The following is a 15,525-nucleotide window of genomic DNA, read 5'->3' on the forward strand; positions in this document are numbered from 1 at the left end:
ACCAGGAAAGGTAAGTCAACTCTCCGCTGTCCAACGAGACGCGGTTGTTTGACGCGACACTGTCTGACTGTTAACTACACAGCTGAGACAAAGTCTTACCACCCACCGGCCGTCATATCTCGATCCTGTTGCATCGAGCAAAGCCCCCAAAGCAAGAGAGTGTTGACAACGTCGCATCGACTGGACAGTAGGCCTGCTCCTGTCTCAAGCTGCGAAGGAATGATCTTCTGCTGGGTCTATCTCGCCCGTAGACAAGGACTTCAGAAGGCATCGTCAGTCACCAGAGAGAGGGTCACATAAGGCTGAATCCAGAGAAAGACCATACGGTCGACCGAAACGTACCATTTACTGCCTGTGATAATGAGAAGAGCTACATCTCATCGCGGCCTTGCATCACAAGAAAAGAAATATCCCTGTGTTATCGCCGACCGTTTTCCGGGGAAATGTAAGAGGAGCTTCAAAAATATAGAAAAGCTCAAGTGAGTCCTACCGTCTCTATCCCAGCCCTCAAACATGCTAACAACCCTCAGTGAGCATATCAAGCGATGTCACAGTCCATTTCTCTGGTGCAATGATTGCCTGAAAAAGTTCAACAGCTCCATGAGCCGCGAGGCCCTGGAGCGCGAGAAGCTATACCATAAGGCGATATGTCCCAAGGAGCCTTCCGAGAAAAACAAAGCCCTTAGGGAGAGGGCTTACGTTATTGACGAAGCTCGATATGAGCTTTGCAAGAAACTTGGGTGGAAGCAGACTGCTGCTTCACATGAACTCAACAAAGAAACCGGTGGCAAGGAATGCGTGTCTCAACGGAGCTGGAGACAGATCCGTGATACTATCTTTCCAAGCGACACTGTGACAGTGGATGAGTCTCACGAGCTTGTTGCAAGAGTTGAGAACGAGACGAGAAACGAGATGTTCTTGACGCAGTTCCGAGACAGAGACTCACTTGTCCCAACACAGATACAGATGAACACGGTCTCTCAGCCGCCCCCGACGGCTGATAACACGTCTCACCTATCTACGGTCCTGTCTGAGGTGACTGCTCCTCACACAGGTCCAACGACGATTGCTTTCTCTGATCCTGGTCCGGATGGCAAAGACGACATATTTGGGTTTCTTCCATATGCCCCACTCCCTAATGTCCAAGAATATGAGTCTGCAAACTCTTTGACGGGTGCGGGAAAATGGGACACTAGCAACTTGGATCTGGGAGACATAGACTTTGAACAGTGGTTAAATTCAGAATGACTTGGTGGGGGTAGAGGGATGGAGATGATATGGACCAAATTGTCAAACTTGATGGAGGAGTTTAGGCTCGGAAGTTTCTGGTAGAATGGCCACAACTCAGCTTTATATAACCTTGCTAAATAGGACTGATTCCTTGAGAGTGACTCAGCATGAGCGTGCGAATTATGATGCCGTATGTTTGCTGACTTGAGGCCATCTATTTGTCATTTGGGCTGAAAGGGATGCCACAAGTGAGTAATCGATATGCTGTGCGTCTACCACGACAAGGCTGCGCGTCATCATCGAAATTACAATAAGCTGAAATGAAACATTGTATTGGCTCGGTTGTATGTTGTGCAGACTATTTATCTGATGCTGTCCTCGTGAACTTCTGCACGCAACCTTCAAGGTAGTGAACAGGGATTATTAACAAGGGCGCGCCGCCACATATCTCACGCCTTTAATGAAGTTCGGTGCAATGGCATTTACTGCAATAATGGTTATTCTCATCAAATCATCATAAATCTCGATGCTATAAAGCTATCCGATCTCGGACTAGGCTCCGCTGCTGGGGCGCAATTGACTTTAAGTGGGGCCTACCAAGCCTTCAATCGTCTCAAGCCAAAGTCGCTCTGACCCTCACCAACATTTCTTTACCCTCAAGTCCGCGCCCTACGGATACATTCATCCGAAAATAGACGCTATGCGCGTTGATAACCTCGATATGGGTGATACTAACGATACGGAGCACCGTGCCCCTCCTGATGCAACCTCCAGTGGGGAGCCCTTTTTGGACTTTGACGCATTGGCCTTTGATCCTGGTACACTTGAGTCGAACGTATATGAATCTGTTTTTGAGAATGGATTGGGGGGGGATGAGTTCGAGTTCAACTTTGACGATTTATGGTCTGCGGATATGACCCAACTGCCTCTCACGGTAGATGGCACCGACTTCACACAGACCCAGCTTCAAGGCGATACCAGCTTGCAACGCGATGGGCTGCAGCGCCCAGGGACTGATCAACTCGCACTCAACTTCGGGGACCTCATGAGAAATGTTTCTGAATCTCCATCTTCAACTCGATCACCCAGCATCCTTACTCCGCCAATCCCTTCTCCCCTCCCGCCAAAGATCGGTCATCGCTTCACTCTCGATGCCATCCGCTCCTTGAAGGACTGGTTTGCTCGAAACTCCGACAACCCTTATCCAAATGAAGAAGAAAAGAATATGCTGGAGCTCCAGACCGGCTTGACTCGAACTCAAATTACTAATTGGCTAGCAAATGCCCGAAGACGGAGAACTACTACAGATAGCGGAACTCAGACAGCTTCAGGAAAGTCTGGCAAGGCTCCTGCCGAGTATACGCCAACACGAGCTGGTACACCGATACCACGAAGAAGATCTGAGAAGGGGATGCATCCTTTGCAGAGATGGGTCGACTCACCACCTGAGAATGAACCGGCTGCTGTGTCTGCTATTGCCCGGGCGATGGCTTCAAGCCAATTAGTCACATCCAGTCTGTTACCTACCCCCAGCGCAAGGTTGAATCTGACAAGAGCAGGAAGTCGAAGTCGGAGAGGCACGTTCTCAAGTGACGAGAGAATACCCCGGAGACGTGGCCATAGATCAACGACTAGCAGTCTCGGAACATCGAGAAGCACATCAGCAGATTCACGTTCCTCCCACGGCTCCATCAGTGGTACCTCATCACACAGTCGAGGCAGGTCGATCCAAAAACGAAGACCCCAGAAAACATCACTTATGAAACCCCGCCTCACATTCCAATGTACATTCTGTACCGAAACCTTTAGCCGGAAATACGACTGGCAACGTCATGAGAACTCATTACACCTGTCTTTAGAACGATGGGAGTGTTCCCCTGACGGCCCAACAGCCACAGATCCAGATACTGGCCAAATCATCTGCCTATTCTGCGGAGAAAATAGCCCAAGCGGTGAGCATATAAGTGGCCATAATCCATCTGCATGTCAGGAAAGATCGTTTAGCAGGAAAGACCACCTCAAACAACATCTGCGCCTGGTACACAACGCTAAATTAACTGACCTTTCCATGAAACTGTGGAGGACAGCACAACCAGATATCATTTCAAGATGTGGATTCTGTCAAGCTTCTATGACTAGATGGATTGATAGAGTTGATCATGTTGCTAACCACTTCAAGATGGGATGTACGATGAATAATTGGGTTGGCGACTGGGGATTTGAAGATGACATCTTGAAGACTATAGAGAAGGCTTTACCACCATGTAAGAACAGTAGAATGCTTTGAAGTACGTTGCTAACATGTATCAGACTTGGTCGAATTGGAACGCGGAACTCCATTCCCCTTCGCAGCGAGTGGCAAACCACCCGATTCTCCTCGAAGTGCATACGAGCTCATCACGCTCGAGTTGGCATATTTTATCTCGAACCACAACGACAATGTGGGAAGTCTGCCGAGCCACGAAAGCCTACAACTGGAGGCTTGCCGCATCATGTTTGCCTCTGAAGTAACGTTTCCCGAAGCGAACCTGGACACTCACGGGAGTCCATCATGGTTCAGAGACTTGCTTCTGTCCTCTGACGAGATTGCTCAACAAGCTCGCTTTGCACCGATTCGATCGAGTACAGAAAGTAGACTTTCTGTTTTGAGGGTCAAGGGCAAGAACTCATTGTTTGAAGAGTGTCCACTGGAGTCACGACTGCAAGCGTTCATGCGTAATCGAAGAACGAGGGCGCTGTCCGAAGTTTCGGATAGAGAACTACAAAAAGAGGCAGGCCGTATTGTCATGCAGATGGAAAGCGAACTGCAAACGAAGCCCGAGTTTGTTGCAAACTGGTTAATCGGTTTTCTGTATAACTCAACAAACTGGATAAGCGACTTTCGGCGGCGTGCAGACCTTATCTCAGCCGATGATAGCTGGAAACTTCAATTGCCGGGTAATATGGCATGGTCTACTGAGTCTACAGGTGTCCAGACACAGCATGATCTATCCTGGGTGAACAACTCGTCTCTCTTTGACGGAAATGACTGGTCTTTCGGAGGGCAAGCTGGACCGTCGGGCACAACCATGACTTGGCAAGCAAACGAACCAGCGAATAACGTTGATCAATCCACGTTCGATGCATCACTCGACGACTTTACATGGCTTTGGTCAGACGATAAATCACCACCCAAGATACCACAGACGACCCCGAGTCCTGGAGCAGAAGGCGAGTCTGGCCTTCGGCCGACGTGGCTAGGTCCGGGGATCTATGTCTTGAATGACCCGAATCACCTCCCGTGGTTTGCGCGCGAGATGAAGAGATGGGTAAAAGCAGCCATGTCACCCAATAACCCAATCTGTCATGTTCCTTCGGATGAGGAGCTTAGACACCAAGCTCGATGTCTGCTTTACAATGAGTAAGTACGCGCCCTCTTGTCAGTTGACGCATCTAATTTACCCCGTCAGTGATGATCCTTGGAACCAAACACCTGCGGACCACGCCCAATGGTTGGAGATGTTCAAGAAGGAAGTTGGGATTATTTAGGGCACGGGCAAGAAGACCCCTACACGTACAGAAGAGGGCAGTGATCGTAATGCGCAATCCAGCCTGCAACGAGCCATGGAAGGGCAGTCTATGGGTGGAAAGGCTTCTGCGCACATAGCGAATGGAAGTGGACATAGGAATGCACCGAAGGATCCTTCAAGTCCTTTCGAACCTTGACAAGAAAGACTTCGACCTCTTCAGGCGTCCATCCCAAAGCTCGAGTGAACGGGCCGATGGTGATTGCGTACAGACCATCATAGATGACACTCCTGTTGTAGAGACCAATCATCTTGAGATTCGGGTCTTTTGGCCACGGACCGACCGGCACCTTCTTGATCTCGTGGCGGATATTGACGAATCCAGCGTCGTGCAGTCTATCGGGGTTCTTCTCGGCAGCGTGCATCTCGATGCCTGACTTGGCGAGGGCAGCTCGGATATTGGCTACCATTTGCGGCGGTGTAAAGTCGGGACGTAGTGTTCCGTCGTCGCATCCGTATACCCATCGGAATTCGGGAAGCTCGATCCAACCGCCTGGCTTCAATACGCTGCGACTGTCAGCTGTGAGCACCATCGGGGGCGGGAGTATTACCGGTAGATCTGTCCCAGCAGCGCAGGCCAATCCTTGATTGCCGTGGACATGTTGCGCAAATGGACAAGGTCTATTGAGTTTTCGGAGTATAGCCATGGTGCTTCGGCGTCGTCGACGAGGAATCGAACGTTGGGAGGAACCCATGGTGGTTGAATGGGACTGAGATCGATCCCAATGACTTCAGCGCTTGGATATTCATCGCCCACTACAAGGCATCAGCATTCTTCTTTCCGCCTCGATCATTTTGCGTACTATCAATTGCCCAACTTCCAGTCCCTGTCCCAACATCGATGATCTTCTGAGGACGGTCCAACGGCGCATTGTGCAACTTTCCACCAAGAAGATGCACTGCAACCGTATGCTTCATATCCTCTCTTTCTTGCTCGGGTAGATCATTTGGGAATTGGTATAAGCCCTCTTTAAATTTGTGATATCGTCGACTATTCTCGAATTGATAATCGCGCACACTCGATGCTAGAGATGACGACCGTGCGGAATGCTCGGATGAAGCGTATCCATCATCCGTTGCGACATCATCGCTTGTCGGAGGAGGTGGGTGATCTGGTTCAATTGGAGGATCATGATGTTGTAGCTCGGGGACTCGATACAAAGGATTCGTCGGGGGGTCTGTTGTATCGGCCATGATGAATCAATTGATGGTAAACAAGTTGAGGAGAATGCCCGGGGAAGTGGAGCTTCTATCTATTAGTTTAGTTTGAGTGACCATCCCCATTTCCTGGTTCTCGAGTGATATCGGGGGCGGGAGATCAACAGTCCGTCACCGGATCACTGCCCGTCTCCGCCATCACTGCAACCAACCCCACCACGAGTGTTTTTCTGCTGTTGGTTTGTATCACGCTGCTTATCTTATGCTGTTGGTCGAGACAAACAACAGCCACAACTGATTCTCATTGTTTGGCGTATCATTTATGCTTAATTGGTGAGACGCCATGGAGCCATTCAAACTCTCCCTGCAAGACAGCACAGTGCTCTCTGGAATCTGCAACATTCCATCGTCGCCGTCAATTTTGAAGCATAGACCGTTGGTGGTCGGACTTCACGGGGGGTGCTATACGAGCCACTACTTCGATGCTACCCCAGAATACTCGGCGAGGGGTATCAGTGAAGCGCTCTCTGTGCCGTTTGTGGCTATAGATCGACCAGATTATAGGGATACTACGCCCGTGGGGAGCATTCCCGAAGGATCAAGCTATCCTGAACAGTGGGGACGAAGACTTCATGAATCCATCCTCCCGACCCTTTGGAAAGAGTATGGTCTGCCCAATGCATGCACATGCATCGTTCTTCACTGTCATAGCCTCGGAGCCAACGGCGCAATTGTCGCATCATCCCTGCACGCAAACTCATCATCACCTGCATATTCCCTCGGCGGTATCGTCATATCAGGCTTTGGCTCCCTGTTGAAAGACACAGGCGGCCATGTTTCGCAGCCCGATCCTCCACCCTCGTATTTGAACATCCCTGTCGAAGTAAAAGACAAGACTTTGCTTCTTCCAGGAACGGCAGACGAAACTGTTTATGCACAGTCTGAGCGCCTCGACCACGCCATTCCGTTTGAGGAACTTGCAGCGCTGAGAAAGTCTTGGTTGGGTGAGTGGAAGGACAAATGGGGTGTTAATGTTACGGTGCCGATTATGATGGCTTTGGCGCATTTGGATCATTATTGGGATGCTACGGAGGAGCATTTGAAGCATTTTAGAGAGGGGTTTCCGAAGAGCGAGAGGGTTGATTTGAGTGTTATAAAAGCGGCACCTCATAACATTGAGCTCAGTTATTGGGGTCCTGGCTGGTATGCGAGGAGTTTTGGGTTCGCGGTTGAGTGTGCGGTTTCACTTGCATTGCAGAAGTGAGGTTGAGTTGATTTATAGTTTATAGTTATATTGTACAGGATGGAAGCGCGTAGGTTATCACTTCTTTCAAATAAGAATATAAACGAACTTTCTACAGGTCACAAGTTTATCAAGATAGTTCACATCGTCATTGACATTGGACAAAGACCGAGGTTAGGTTGGAATCATCAATATCCGACTCCTTGGTTCACATACTTGATAGGTCCTATAAGACTGTTATTTGGTGCATTTTCATGAGATTGGTCGAATGACCTGACTCATCAGTCAAAGGGCGCGCCCCTCATCGTCAAACTCGAAGATAAAAGCAGAAGAATCCATCGCCTTACTTCTCTATCCTTCTCACTGCAAGGAACGAAAAGCTACCATGGGTCAAAGACCGCCTCCGAATGTCCTGGACGCCTTTGGTGTAGAGGGCTCTGTGATGCACGTCCCGGGAGGTCGAGGTCTCTGCTATCGAACTTCGCAAGGCATTCTTCTCCGCCCTTCAGACGATGACAAAGAATCCGAATACATTGCAACTCTCTGCGACTCTTTGCTCGAACTTGATCCTATTGACTACCGCGTCCCTAGGCCAATCCCAGCTTCAGAGTCCCCTGTGAAATATGTTTGTGATGACTGGACGGCCTGGGAGTATCTCGAAGGGAAAGCGACTCCTCAGGGAAACTTTGATATTCTTATGAGAGCTTGCCGTGGCTTTCATGCCGATATCGTAAGATTGGCTACTGAGAGTCCCACGTTTTTATCAACCAGACAGAATCGATTTACAGAGGCGGATCTTGTGACTTGGGGGGAAAAGAAACTCGAGGATGTCGAGGAGATCAACAGCGATATTATGGCTACTATTCAACCGATCCTTGGCAAACTTCTTAAGCTACGACAGCCATTGCGAGAGAAAATCAAGAATCAGCTTATTCATGGCGATTTAACTGGAAACGTCTTATTCGACCCAGAAAGTAATAGCCCTCCGGCCATCATCGATATCACGGTTTACTGGCGACCGGTTGACTATGCAGAATCTATCATAGTCGCAGATGGACTCATCTGGTTAAATGAAGATCGGAAGTTGGTCGAGATGCTTGGCACGGATCATACAAGGATCCAGCTCCTCGTGAGAGCATTGTACTGGAGGTGCTTGTGTTTTGCTATTGATCCGATTCTTCCTTGGGTGAATGAGAATCTCACAAAGGCGAACTTTACAGGGGCTATTGAGATTGTGAGGGAATTGATAGGCGAGTGCATCTGAGATACTGAGAGATAAGTTGTTGGGTGCTTACTCTCGGTAAGACACACAGAGCTGTCTGATACCATGATGACTTTCAAGATACCCGTGAAGGTTCATCATTTCTGGGATAGCATTGATAACTACCAGTCTGCATTCGAGCAGCTCAAGACATGGATTCCTCGCTTATCTTTCAATATGAACCGGTACATGCTGTACAAGAACTGCCGCATGCCCGATCTGGCAAACTAAACCTGTTTGCTGCAGCTTGATGCCCGGTAAGCGGCGTGTTTTTCCTCCGTAGAATAAAATATTAAGCTTATTTCTCACACACTGTCTCCCCCTTCATCCATTGGTTCGTCGCTGTCAGCATCGCTTGCCAAGCAGCAATCCCACGCTTACATAACACTCTCTGCCGTCATCTCCCACCAAGGGATATCTCACCTTCGTTACCTAACTCTGAACAGTCATCAAACAAAATGGTCGGTGTCCCGAGCAGCCGCGGGTGCAACTCTTGTCGAAAGGCAAAGAAGAGGGTATGCATGAGTTATTATCCTCTTGGAGATGAAGCTCTGACTAATGAGACAAGTGTGATCAAAAGCAGCCAAAATGCGGCCGCTGTATCAGACTTGGGGATGAGTGCGTAGGCAGTGGGACAAGACGCTTCAAATTTCATCAGTACAAGCCTGATACGCACACTACTCAACTCATCACACCTCCTGCTGAACCACCAAGCAACGATACGACTAGACTGACGGCGGAGTTTATATCGCTTATGGAAATTGATGATGATCGGTTTGGTTTTGAAGCATATGGCCCTTATTTCTTTGCAGATCTTCCTCGGCGTATGGGCTCGAATTCTGCCCTTGATACCACCACTTCTGCCATGATTGCATCGTTCCAAGCAATTCGTCTGAGAAAGACTGCTGACAAAAAGACCTTTTCTCTTTATGGGAAGGCGTTGAGGTCCTTGCAGAGCTGTTTGAGTGATGATAATCAACCGGTTATGCTTAAGCTGGAACTCGTTTTGATGATGATGCTATGCCAGGTAATGATGCCCAGTCAAATGTTTTGGTTTCGGCACTGACGGTGTTAGATCTGGCTTGATAACAAGCATGCCAATAAACATCGAGGGGTAATAGCGTATTTATTGAAAGAAGCTGTATCTCAGGGCGAGATTCTTCACTCAGGGGATATACGAGCATGGTGCTTACAAGCGGTAAGGTCGTGACCTACTTGTCAATAATTAGACTAACAAGAGTCATCAGATATACGCCGCCCTATGCGACCCAAAAGTTGAACTCGGCTCATGGTTCTGGGACGTAGCCGTCCAAGACAATATCATGACACGACCATACCACTACGAACAGAACCTCTACTGCTTCGAACTCGGAGCAATAGGCGACTTACCCGTGTTTCTTCGAGATCCTGAGAGATATCTCTACCAGTTGAAATGCTACTACAACATTCTCTCTCAAGAACGACTAGTGATGAAGAAACTCTACGAAGAAGCCATGGTGGCAACACTCCCAACGGATGCATCGCCTGCGTGTAGAATGAAAGCCATAGAGTACGCCTCCGGCCACGCAGGTCTTCTAGTCCAAGCAGCACTCATCGGCCCAACACTCAAGCCCTTTGGCGTTCTCCCAGATTACACACAAGATTCTCACGAGATATGCGATGATGCAATACTACTTGCACATCGATGTCAGACATTTAGGCCATGTGGAGCGTCCTACGTGCCTGAGCTGTTGAAGTTGGTCTGGGCATCTTTGGATGATGGATATAGACATGAGGAGCTGGAGAAGTTGATGGATGAGTATGCTGAGGACGTTCAGGGTGCGAGCTATCTTGAGGAGGCCAAGATTATGAGGAAGAGGCTTGACAGTCTTGGCTGGAGCGATCAACAGCGGTTCTTGGAGGGGAGGGATGAAGGAGTAGAGACACCGCCGCCGTGTGTGATTTTGTGAGATGAGATGACATCAGAAATTGTATCGAAGCACAGGGTTGAAATCGGAACAAATTGTTTTGGTAAATTGTTTTGGTAAAGCTACACCATTCAAAATTTCACATATAGCAACCCCAGTCGGATGAATGTCATTTCAGGGTAAGTTTGTTTGCTGGATGCTACGCCGAGTTGGGCATCACTGCTAATTTTAGAACCCACCTCAATTGCTCCGTACATCTTCAATTAAGCACCACGATGGCTGCACCTTTACTTCCTCTAGTCCCTGCATCTCGTCATAAGTCATCAAGCTAATATCATTCTGCCTAAGCCAAATTCCCTCACCCTCACCATCTCTTCTCTTGATCTTGAACATTCTTGGGAAAACATCCGCTGCGCAAAGCTTTCCCAACTGGGGCCTCTTTTTCAGCTTCTGCAGATCGCGAGGATGATCCCTGGGCATCGCCACCCCGCTATTAGCGATCTAACAGTAGCGGGGGGTAATATGGTTGGCAATAGTTAGTGCTGTAGCTGGATCCTGTGTCAGCCACAGTGCGCTAGATGGTTAGCGTACCCCTCTAATTCATGACTTCAGACTTGATGAGCTGTGTGCTCTCGTTAATACGAAAATGGAATCAAGTCCCAAGACTTTAGTTTGAGTTGGTCTCTAAGATTGACAAGATACTAACTAAATGCGAGCGTTTATCCCACGATCATCGTCGCCGCCCTCATAAACAGGACAAGCTGGCATAGCCTGCGCCCTGGAGGACCCTCACCAAAAGCAAGGAAGCCTGAAGCTCATCAAATGACAACCCTTCACGACACTACACCCAGCATCTAGCGCTCTCTCGATATGTAGTAGCTTCAATTAAACCCCTGTCATGGCGGTCTCATGCCCTGGAAGCTTGGTGAGTTAAGCTTATTTCAGTGCCTATCCCCGTCGATCAGCCTTGCGGTGTGAGTCTCCCTCGGATAGCCCTACGGTATTTCAAGGCCTTGCTCTCCCAGTCCAGCCTTGGGACTGTCACTGTTGTCTCTGCTCGCATCTTCCTCCTTTGCTACAGCACTTGATCACCTCCAAATATTGCATATCCTGTGCTCATGGCCGATAAACCCACAACTGCCCCTCAAGCATCAACCATCCCCACAATGACCACCACCGAAAAGTCATCTTCTGGCTTCCTCAAGGTCATCGCCTTTTTCGACCTCGTCGTCAAACTCGCCGCGACGGGCGCGCTCATCGGAATACTCGTGCTACTTGTGCAGTTCAACAACAACATCGACAAGCTCTTCAACGGGAGCAGATCTCTCCCCGTTCGTGTCTCCGATGCCGCGCCGCTGCGTATCATGCCCGGTTATTCGGGCACCTTCGATGTCCGTATGACGAATAACGCGAATAACCCCGTGTGGTTCAAGGTGGACAATTAGACCAAGGTTCAGACGTGTATAATGTTTCGGCGCTTGGTGGTAGTCGGTCTCATTTCGGTGGAAGATGGCGGTGGACGGTTCATTTCAAGGCTTGTAGCGTGTTAATGCTATTCTGGTGGCGTGTTATGGATGCTTACCTGCGCTGAGACTTCAATAACATATTTTTTATCTCGTGATCATCATGCTAAACAAGTCAAGTCGTTCATCATTTTTGTTACTGCAAGACCAAGCTAACAGTCGCGTTGCAAGACGCGACACAGATCCATTCAAGGCGACGAGACAGCAGTCTTCTAGACAAAAAAAAAAGAGTATCATTTAGCAAACACCATAAACTAAATGCGAGCTATAAATAGTCTAAGCAGATCAAATATATACGTCTTTCCCGTGCTGTAACTGACTGATTATTCCCGTGCGCCCGTCTAAGGTAAGGTAATGGTACCGAAGGAAACTCCCGATCGGGTGAAACCGTTGAAATCCGGGAGAGGGGGTTCAGGGATACACGTGACCACCCGGATCGTGACCGTTGTCGGCCCCACCCGGGCCGAGGATTTGAACGCCGAGAAAATAACGTGGGAGAAACGCCATGAGTAGTAGGAAATTTGGTCCTTGTCGAATTCAAAAAGACGCCGCTAGTGGTCTTTCTTCTTCTGTGCATGTGTGGCTTTTATCTGCCTCGTGCTGGGTATTTTGTTGTGTCTTGTTGTTGCTGCGCTGCCCCCGAAGTCGGCCACGCTCAGGCCTTCCATGCGACAAGATTGCCGAGCAAGCCGCGAACGCTGTTACGGCTCTCTTCTAGAACAGCGGCGTCTCGTGTTTGCTGTACCTTCGACTCGACGGCTTGTAGGACGCGCAAGTGCTCCTTCTTGAGCTCCTCGAATCCATCGTCAAGCTGCTTGTGCCATGGGTACAGGACACCCACCTGGAAGCTGAGTGCTGAGCCAGCAATGACAAAGTTGGTGATGGAGAGGGCGCGAGTGATGATCATGGTGACTGATTTGAAGGATTTGTTTTTACTGACTTGTAGAGAGTAATGCGGTTGTGCGAATGAAGAAGCTGAAGATGTAAGCTTGGGCTGGCGACGGACACGTGAAGCAAGACACAACAAAGTTACACAAAAAAATAAAAGAAGGGAATGAAATGTGAGAGAAGAAAAAAAGAAGAAACAAGTTAAAAAGGAGTACCGACAGAAAAGAACAACAGAGAAGAATCCCCGCATACGTACGTGACATTCGGCTTGTTGCCCAATTTATCCAAAAAGGTAAGGCCGCCGTAAATAAGCAGGAATCAACGGTCTCGGCTCGCGTGAGCAAGGGATGGTCGAGACTCTGACAAGTCATGGAGAGTCGGACCAGGGGCTGTCAAATGAGACGCTGCCATCCGAACTCCGGATTTCACATGTCCACTGTTCTTGCGCGCGTGTCTGTTGTCACTTGTCACTTGTCAAAGAGAGTTTGACATTTGCCACAACTTCATGATTCCCCACAACGGCGCAGGGGTGCTGGAGTACGAGGGACTCGAGTCACTGAGCATTGGTCTTTTGAACCTGAGGTGAACTTTTGGTGGTGAAAGTTGGTCTTGAGGCTTTCGCATTTCGCTTAACGGTTTCGAATGCTGAATTAATTGAACAATGCTTCTACGTGCCTTCTGGACTTAACCGTCGTTAGCCGGCAGTGGAGTCACTAGGACAAGGTTCCCACGTGTCGAAACAGGGCTGCATCGGTTCCCCCGATTGTCTCCATTCTTCCGTACCGATGCCGGGTCAGTGACATCTCCCGTGTCGTGTCTGTATCCACCTCCAAGAGCGGCTCATCTACCGGCCTTCGGTACCCATATCGCCGGGGTCGTGGATCCCGGATCCTCCAACCCATTGCTCCATCGTCAACCCGGACCGGAAGTGAGCAGCGATGTGATCTATTCGTTCTCCCCAGCTGTCCATCATGACTTGACAGAAACCGCATTTGCTTCTTATCATATCTTGTCGGTGTTGTAGCAGACTCAGATCCGGTTTCCAGCCATCCCACTTGCGACAGCCATGAAACTTGTGAAGGTGCTGCCAGAGGTGGTCTTTGCGTGTAAACTTGCGCTCTGAAACAGGGCGTTCGGCACAGGTGTCGAATTCGTGAGCTTGAATGTGCTCGTCGCTGGGTGAGTTCTCGCCGCAGAAAAGGCATTGCGGGCCACCTTTACTCATGCGCCAGACTAAGAATGATTGATCTGGCGTGACAGGCAATGCGCAAATCCATGAGTCGAGACCTGGGAGATGAATTGACCGTTCATGACGAACCCAGTCGTACTTTTTCTTGAAGCTTTGTCCGCAAAATGTACATTGGAACGCGACGAGCTTCTTTGTTCGTGACCTCGAGGATGCAGTCCTAGATATGGAGGGTCCTTCTACCACTGAACTACTACCAGAGCGCGAGAAGAATGCCGCATCCCTTGAGCGATACGAGTAACAAGAAGATGCTGAGTTGGACGAGGCCTCTTGAAGATTAGAAAGCCAGAGAGAGTCATTGCTTGCAGATGACCCTGGTCCATCAGATGCCGCCACGTCGCTATCCAGCGAACTATGTCCACTTGACTGAGCAGCCAGGGCATTTTGAATCGCCGTCGCTGAAGCTGGCTCCTCATCGGGCGGAGAATTTTTCCAGCGATCTAAGGGTGACATGTTTTTGCGGAGGTAATGCGGCATAGGGGATCCTGGTGCAAATCCTTGACGACCCCGGCCAGGCGATGCAGAGTAAGTTGAGGAGAGTCGATGGCGTCGTCTAGTGTTGGCAAACCAATTGACTACTTGACTCTTGCTCAATCCTGACTGCTGAGAAAGACTAGCTTTCTCTTCCTCTGATGGGTAGGGATGGTCCAGATTGGAAAGGTACCAATTTCGCAGCACCCTCGTCTTTCGCACTGATCGAGTATTCGCTCTTTTGCCCGACAGTGCTGCCATTGTAAGGCCCTGCGATGATTGGCCTTCATCAACTGTCGCAGGTACTCCTGGGATGCTGTGCTCGCTAACCCCGTGGAGGCGACCGATGACAGGCTCTGACGTCTCGAATTCCGAGGGTTTCCTCTTCTTCTGCCCTGCCAGACTGCATTCGCGGAACAAGGCGACACAGCTCGAACAGCTCTTGGTAGGGTTCGGGTTCGCTACGGTAGTTTGCAAGATCAGACACTGCAAACGGGTTCGACGACAGTTGGTGCATGGCACAGGGGGGTATGATGCTCCATTCTTGACAAAGAATTCCTCAATTGTGGTCATGGGCATTTTGACAGGATCATTGGAAGCTGGCAACGGCGCTGGAATGCCCCAATCTGTGGCCGGTTGATTGAGAAAAGAAAAGTCCTGATTGAGATCGTCTGCGGGAGCCTCGGACGCCGCTTTAGCCTGCTGAAAATCGGCATTCCAATCAATCTGAAAATCCGGGATCTCGGTGTTTTGAATGCTGAACGCCTCTTGAGGGTTGATGGTCTGTAGCATGGTGTCGATATTCGCTCCTTCAGCAAGTGGATTTGACGGACTCCGCGATTGAGGGGCTGGGTCATCAATTTCGTCGTAAGGAAGAGTCAACGCAGCATCTTGGCCGCCGGTGAAGAGAATATCATCCAGTGAAAAGTCCATTATGACACTGTGATGAGGGCAGTGGCCTCTCAGCGACTTCAAAAGGTTGATGAAGAGGCATGTGAAGAAGATGTTATGTTGGAGTGGAGTTTTGGGAGA

General features: G+C 49.4%; 9 protein-coding genes across 9 annotated transcripts; 6 read left to right on the forward strand and 3 right to left on the reverse strand.

Annotated features, from left to right (window-relative positions):
• Positions 1–360: 360 nt before the first annotated feature.
• FPRO_06450 (uncharacterized protein) lies at positions 361–1,248 on the forward strand (the record flags this gene model as incomplete). Its single annotated transcript, XM_031228635.1, has 2 exons — positions 361–479; positions 531–1,248. The coding sequence occupies 2 exons, from the start codon at positions 361–363 to the stop codon at positions 1,246–1,248; spliced, it is 837 nt and encodes a 278-aa protein (XP_031078952.1).
• Positions 1,249–1,930: 682 nt separating this feature from the next.
• Positions 1,931–4,634, forward strand: FPRO_06449 (uncharacterized protein; the record flags this gene model as incomplete). The annotated part of the gene is made up of 2 exons (XM_031228636.1): positions 1,931–3,494; positions 3,541–4,634. The coding sequence occupies 2 exons, from the start codon at positions 1,931–1,933 to the stop codon at positions 4,632–4,634; spliced, it is 2,658 nt and encodes an 885-aa protein (XP_031078953.1).
• A 212-nt stretch (positions 4,635–4,846) lies between these two features.
• On the reverse strand, positions 4,847–5,990 carry FPRO_06448 (uncharacterized protein; the record flags this gene model as incomplete). The annotated part of the gene is made up of 3 exons (XM_031228637.1): positions 4,847–5,303; positions 5,348–5,552; positions 5,600–5,990. The coding sequence occupies 3 exons, from the start codon at positions 5,988–5,990 to the stop codon at positions 4,847–4,849; spliced, it is 1,053 nt and encodes a 350-aa protein (XP_031078954.1).
• A 307-nt stretch (positions 5,991–6,297) lies between these two features.
• FPRO_06447 (uncharacterized protein) lies at positions 6,298–7,218 on the forward strand (the record flags this gene model as incomplete). The annotated part of the gene is made up of 1 exon (XM_031228638.1): positions 6,298–7,218. One exon carries the CDS (start codon positions 6,298–6,300, stop codon positions 7,216–7,218), a length of 921 nt encoding a protein of 306 aa, XP_031078955.1.
• Positions 7,219–7,582: 364 nt separating this feature from the next.
• On the forward strand, positions 7,583–8,689 carry FPRO_06446 (uncharacterized protein; the record flags this gene model as incomplete). Its single annotated transcript, XM_031228640.1, has 2 exons — positions 7,583–8,451; positions 8,503–8,689. 2 exons carry the CDS (start codon positions 7,583–7,585, stop codon positions 8,687–8,689), a joined length of 1,056 nt encoding a protein of 351 aa, XP_031078956.1.
• Positions 8,690–8,916: 227 nt separating this feature from the next.
• FPRO_06445 (uncharacterized protein) lies at positions 8,917–10,407 on the forward strand (the record flags this gene model as incomplete). The annotated part of the gene is made up of 4 exons (XM_031228641.1): positions 8,917–8,973; positions 9,027–9,485; positions 9,534–9,656; positions 9,706–10,407. The coding sequence occupies 4 exons, from the start codon at positions 8,917–8,919 to the stop codon at positions 10,405–10,407; spliced, it is 1,341 nt and encodes a 446-aa protein (XP_031078957.1).
• A 1,076-nt stretch (positions 10,408–11,483) lies between these two features.
• FPRO_06444 (uncharacterized protein) lies at positions 11,484–11,810 on the forward strand (the record flags this gene model as incomplete). Its single annotated transcript, XM_031228642.1, has 1 exon — positions 11,484–11,810. The coding sequence occupies one exon, from the start codon at positions 11,484–11,486 to the stop codon at positions 11,808–11,810; it is 327 nt and encodes a 108-aa protein (XP_031078958.1).
• Positions 11,811–12,543: 733 nt separating this feature from the next.
• On the reverse strand, positions 12,544–12,795 carry FPRO_06443 (uncharacterized protein; the record flags this gene model as incomplete). The annotated part of the gene is made up of 1 exon (XM_031228643.1): positions 12,544–12,795. One exon carries the CDS (start codon positions 12,793–12,795, stop codon positions 12,544–12,546), a length of 252 nt encoding a protein of 83 aa, XP_031078959.1.
• Positions 12,796–13,620: 825 nt separating this feature from the next.
• FPRO_06442 (uncharacterized protein) lies at positions 13,621–15,426 on the reverse strand (the record flags this gene model as incomplete). Its single annotated transcript, XM_031228644.1, has 1 exon — positions 13,621–15,426. The coding sequence occupies one exon, from the start codon at positions 15,424–15,426 to the stop codon at positions 13,621–13,623; it is 1,806 nt and encodes a 601-aa protein (XP_031078960.1).
• Positions 15,427–15,525: the final 99 nt, after the last annotated feature.

The sequence above is a fragment of the Fusarium proliferatum genome, assembly GCF_900067095.1.
Source record: "Fusarium proliferatum ET1 genome assembly, contig: FPRO_scaffold003, whole genome shotgun sequence".
In the NCBI taxonomy this organism is placed as follows: domain Eukaryota; kingdom Fungi; phylum Ascomycota; class Sordariomycetes; order Hypocreales; family Nectriaceae; genus Fusarium; species Fusarium proliferatum.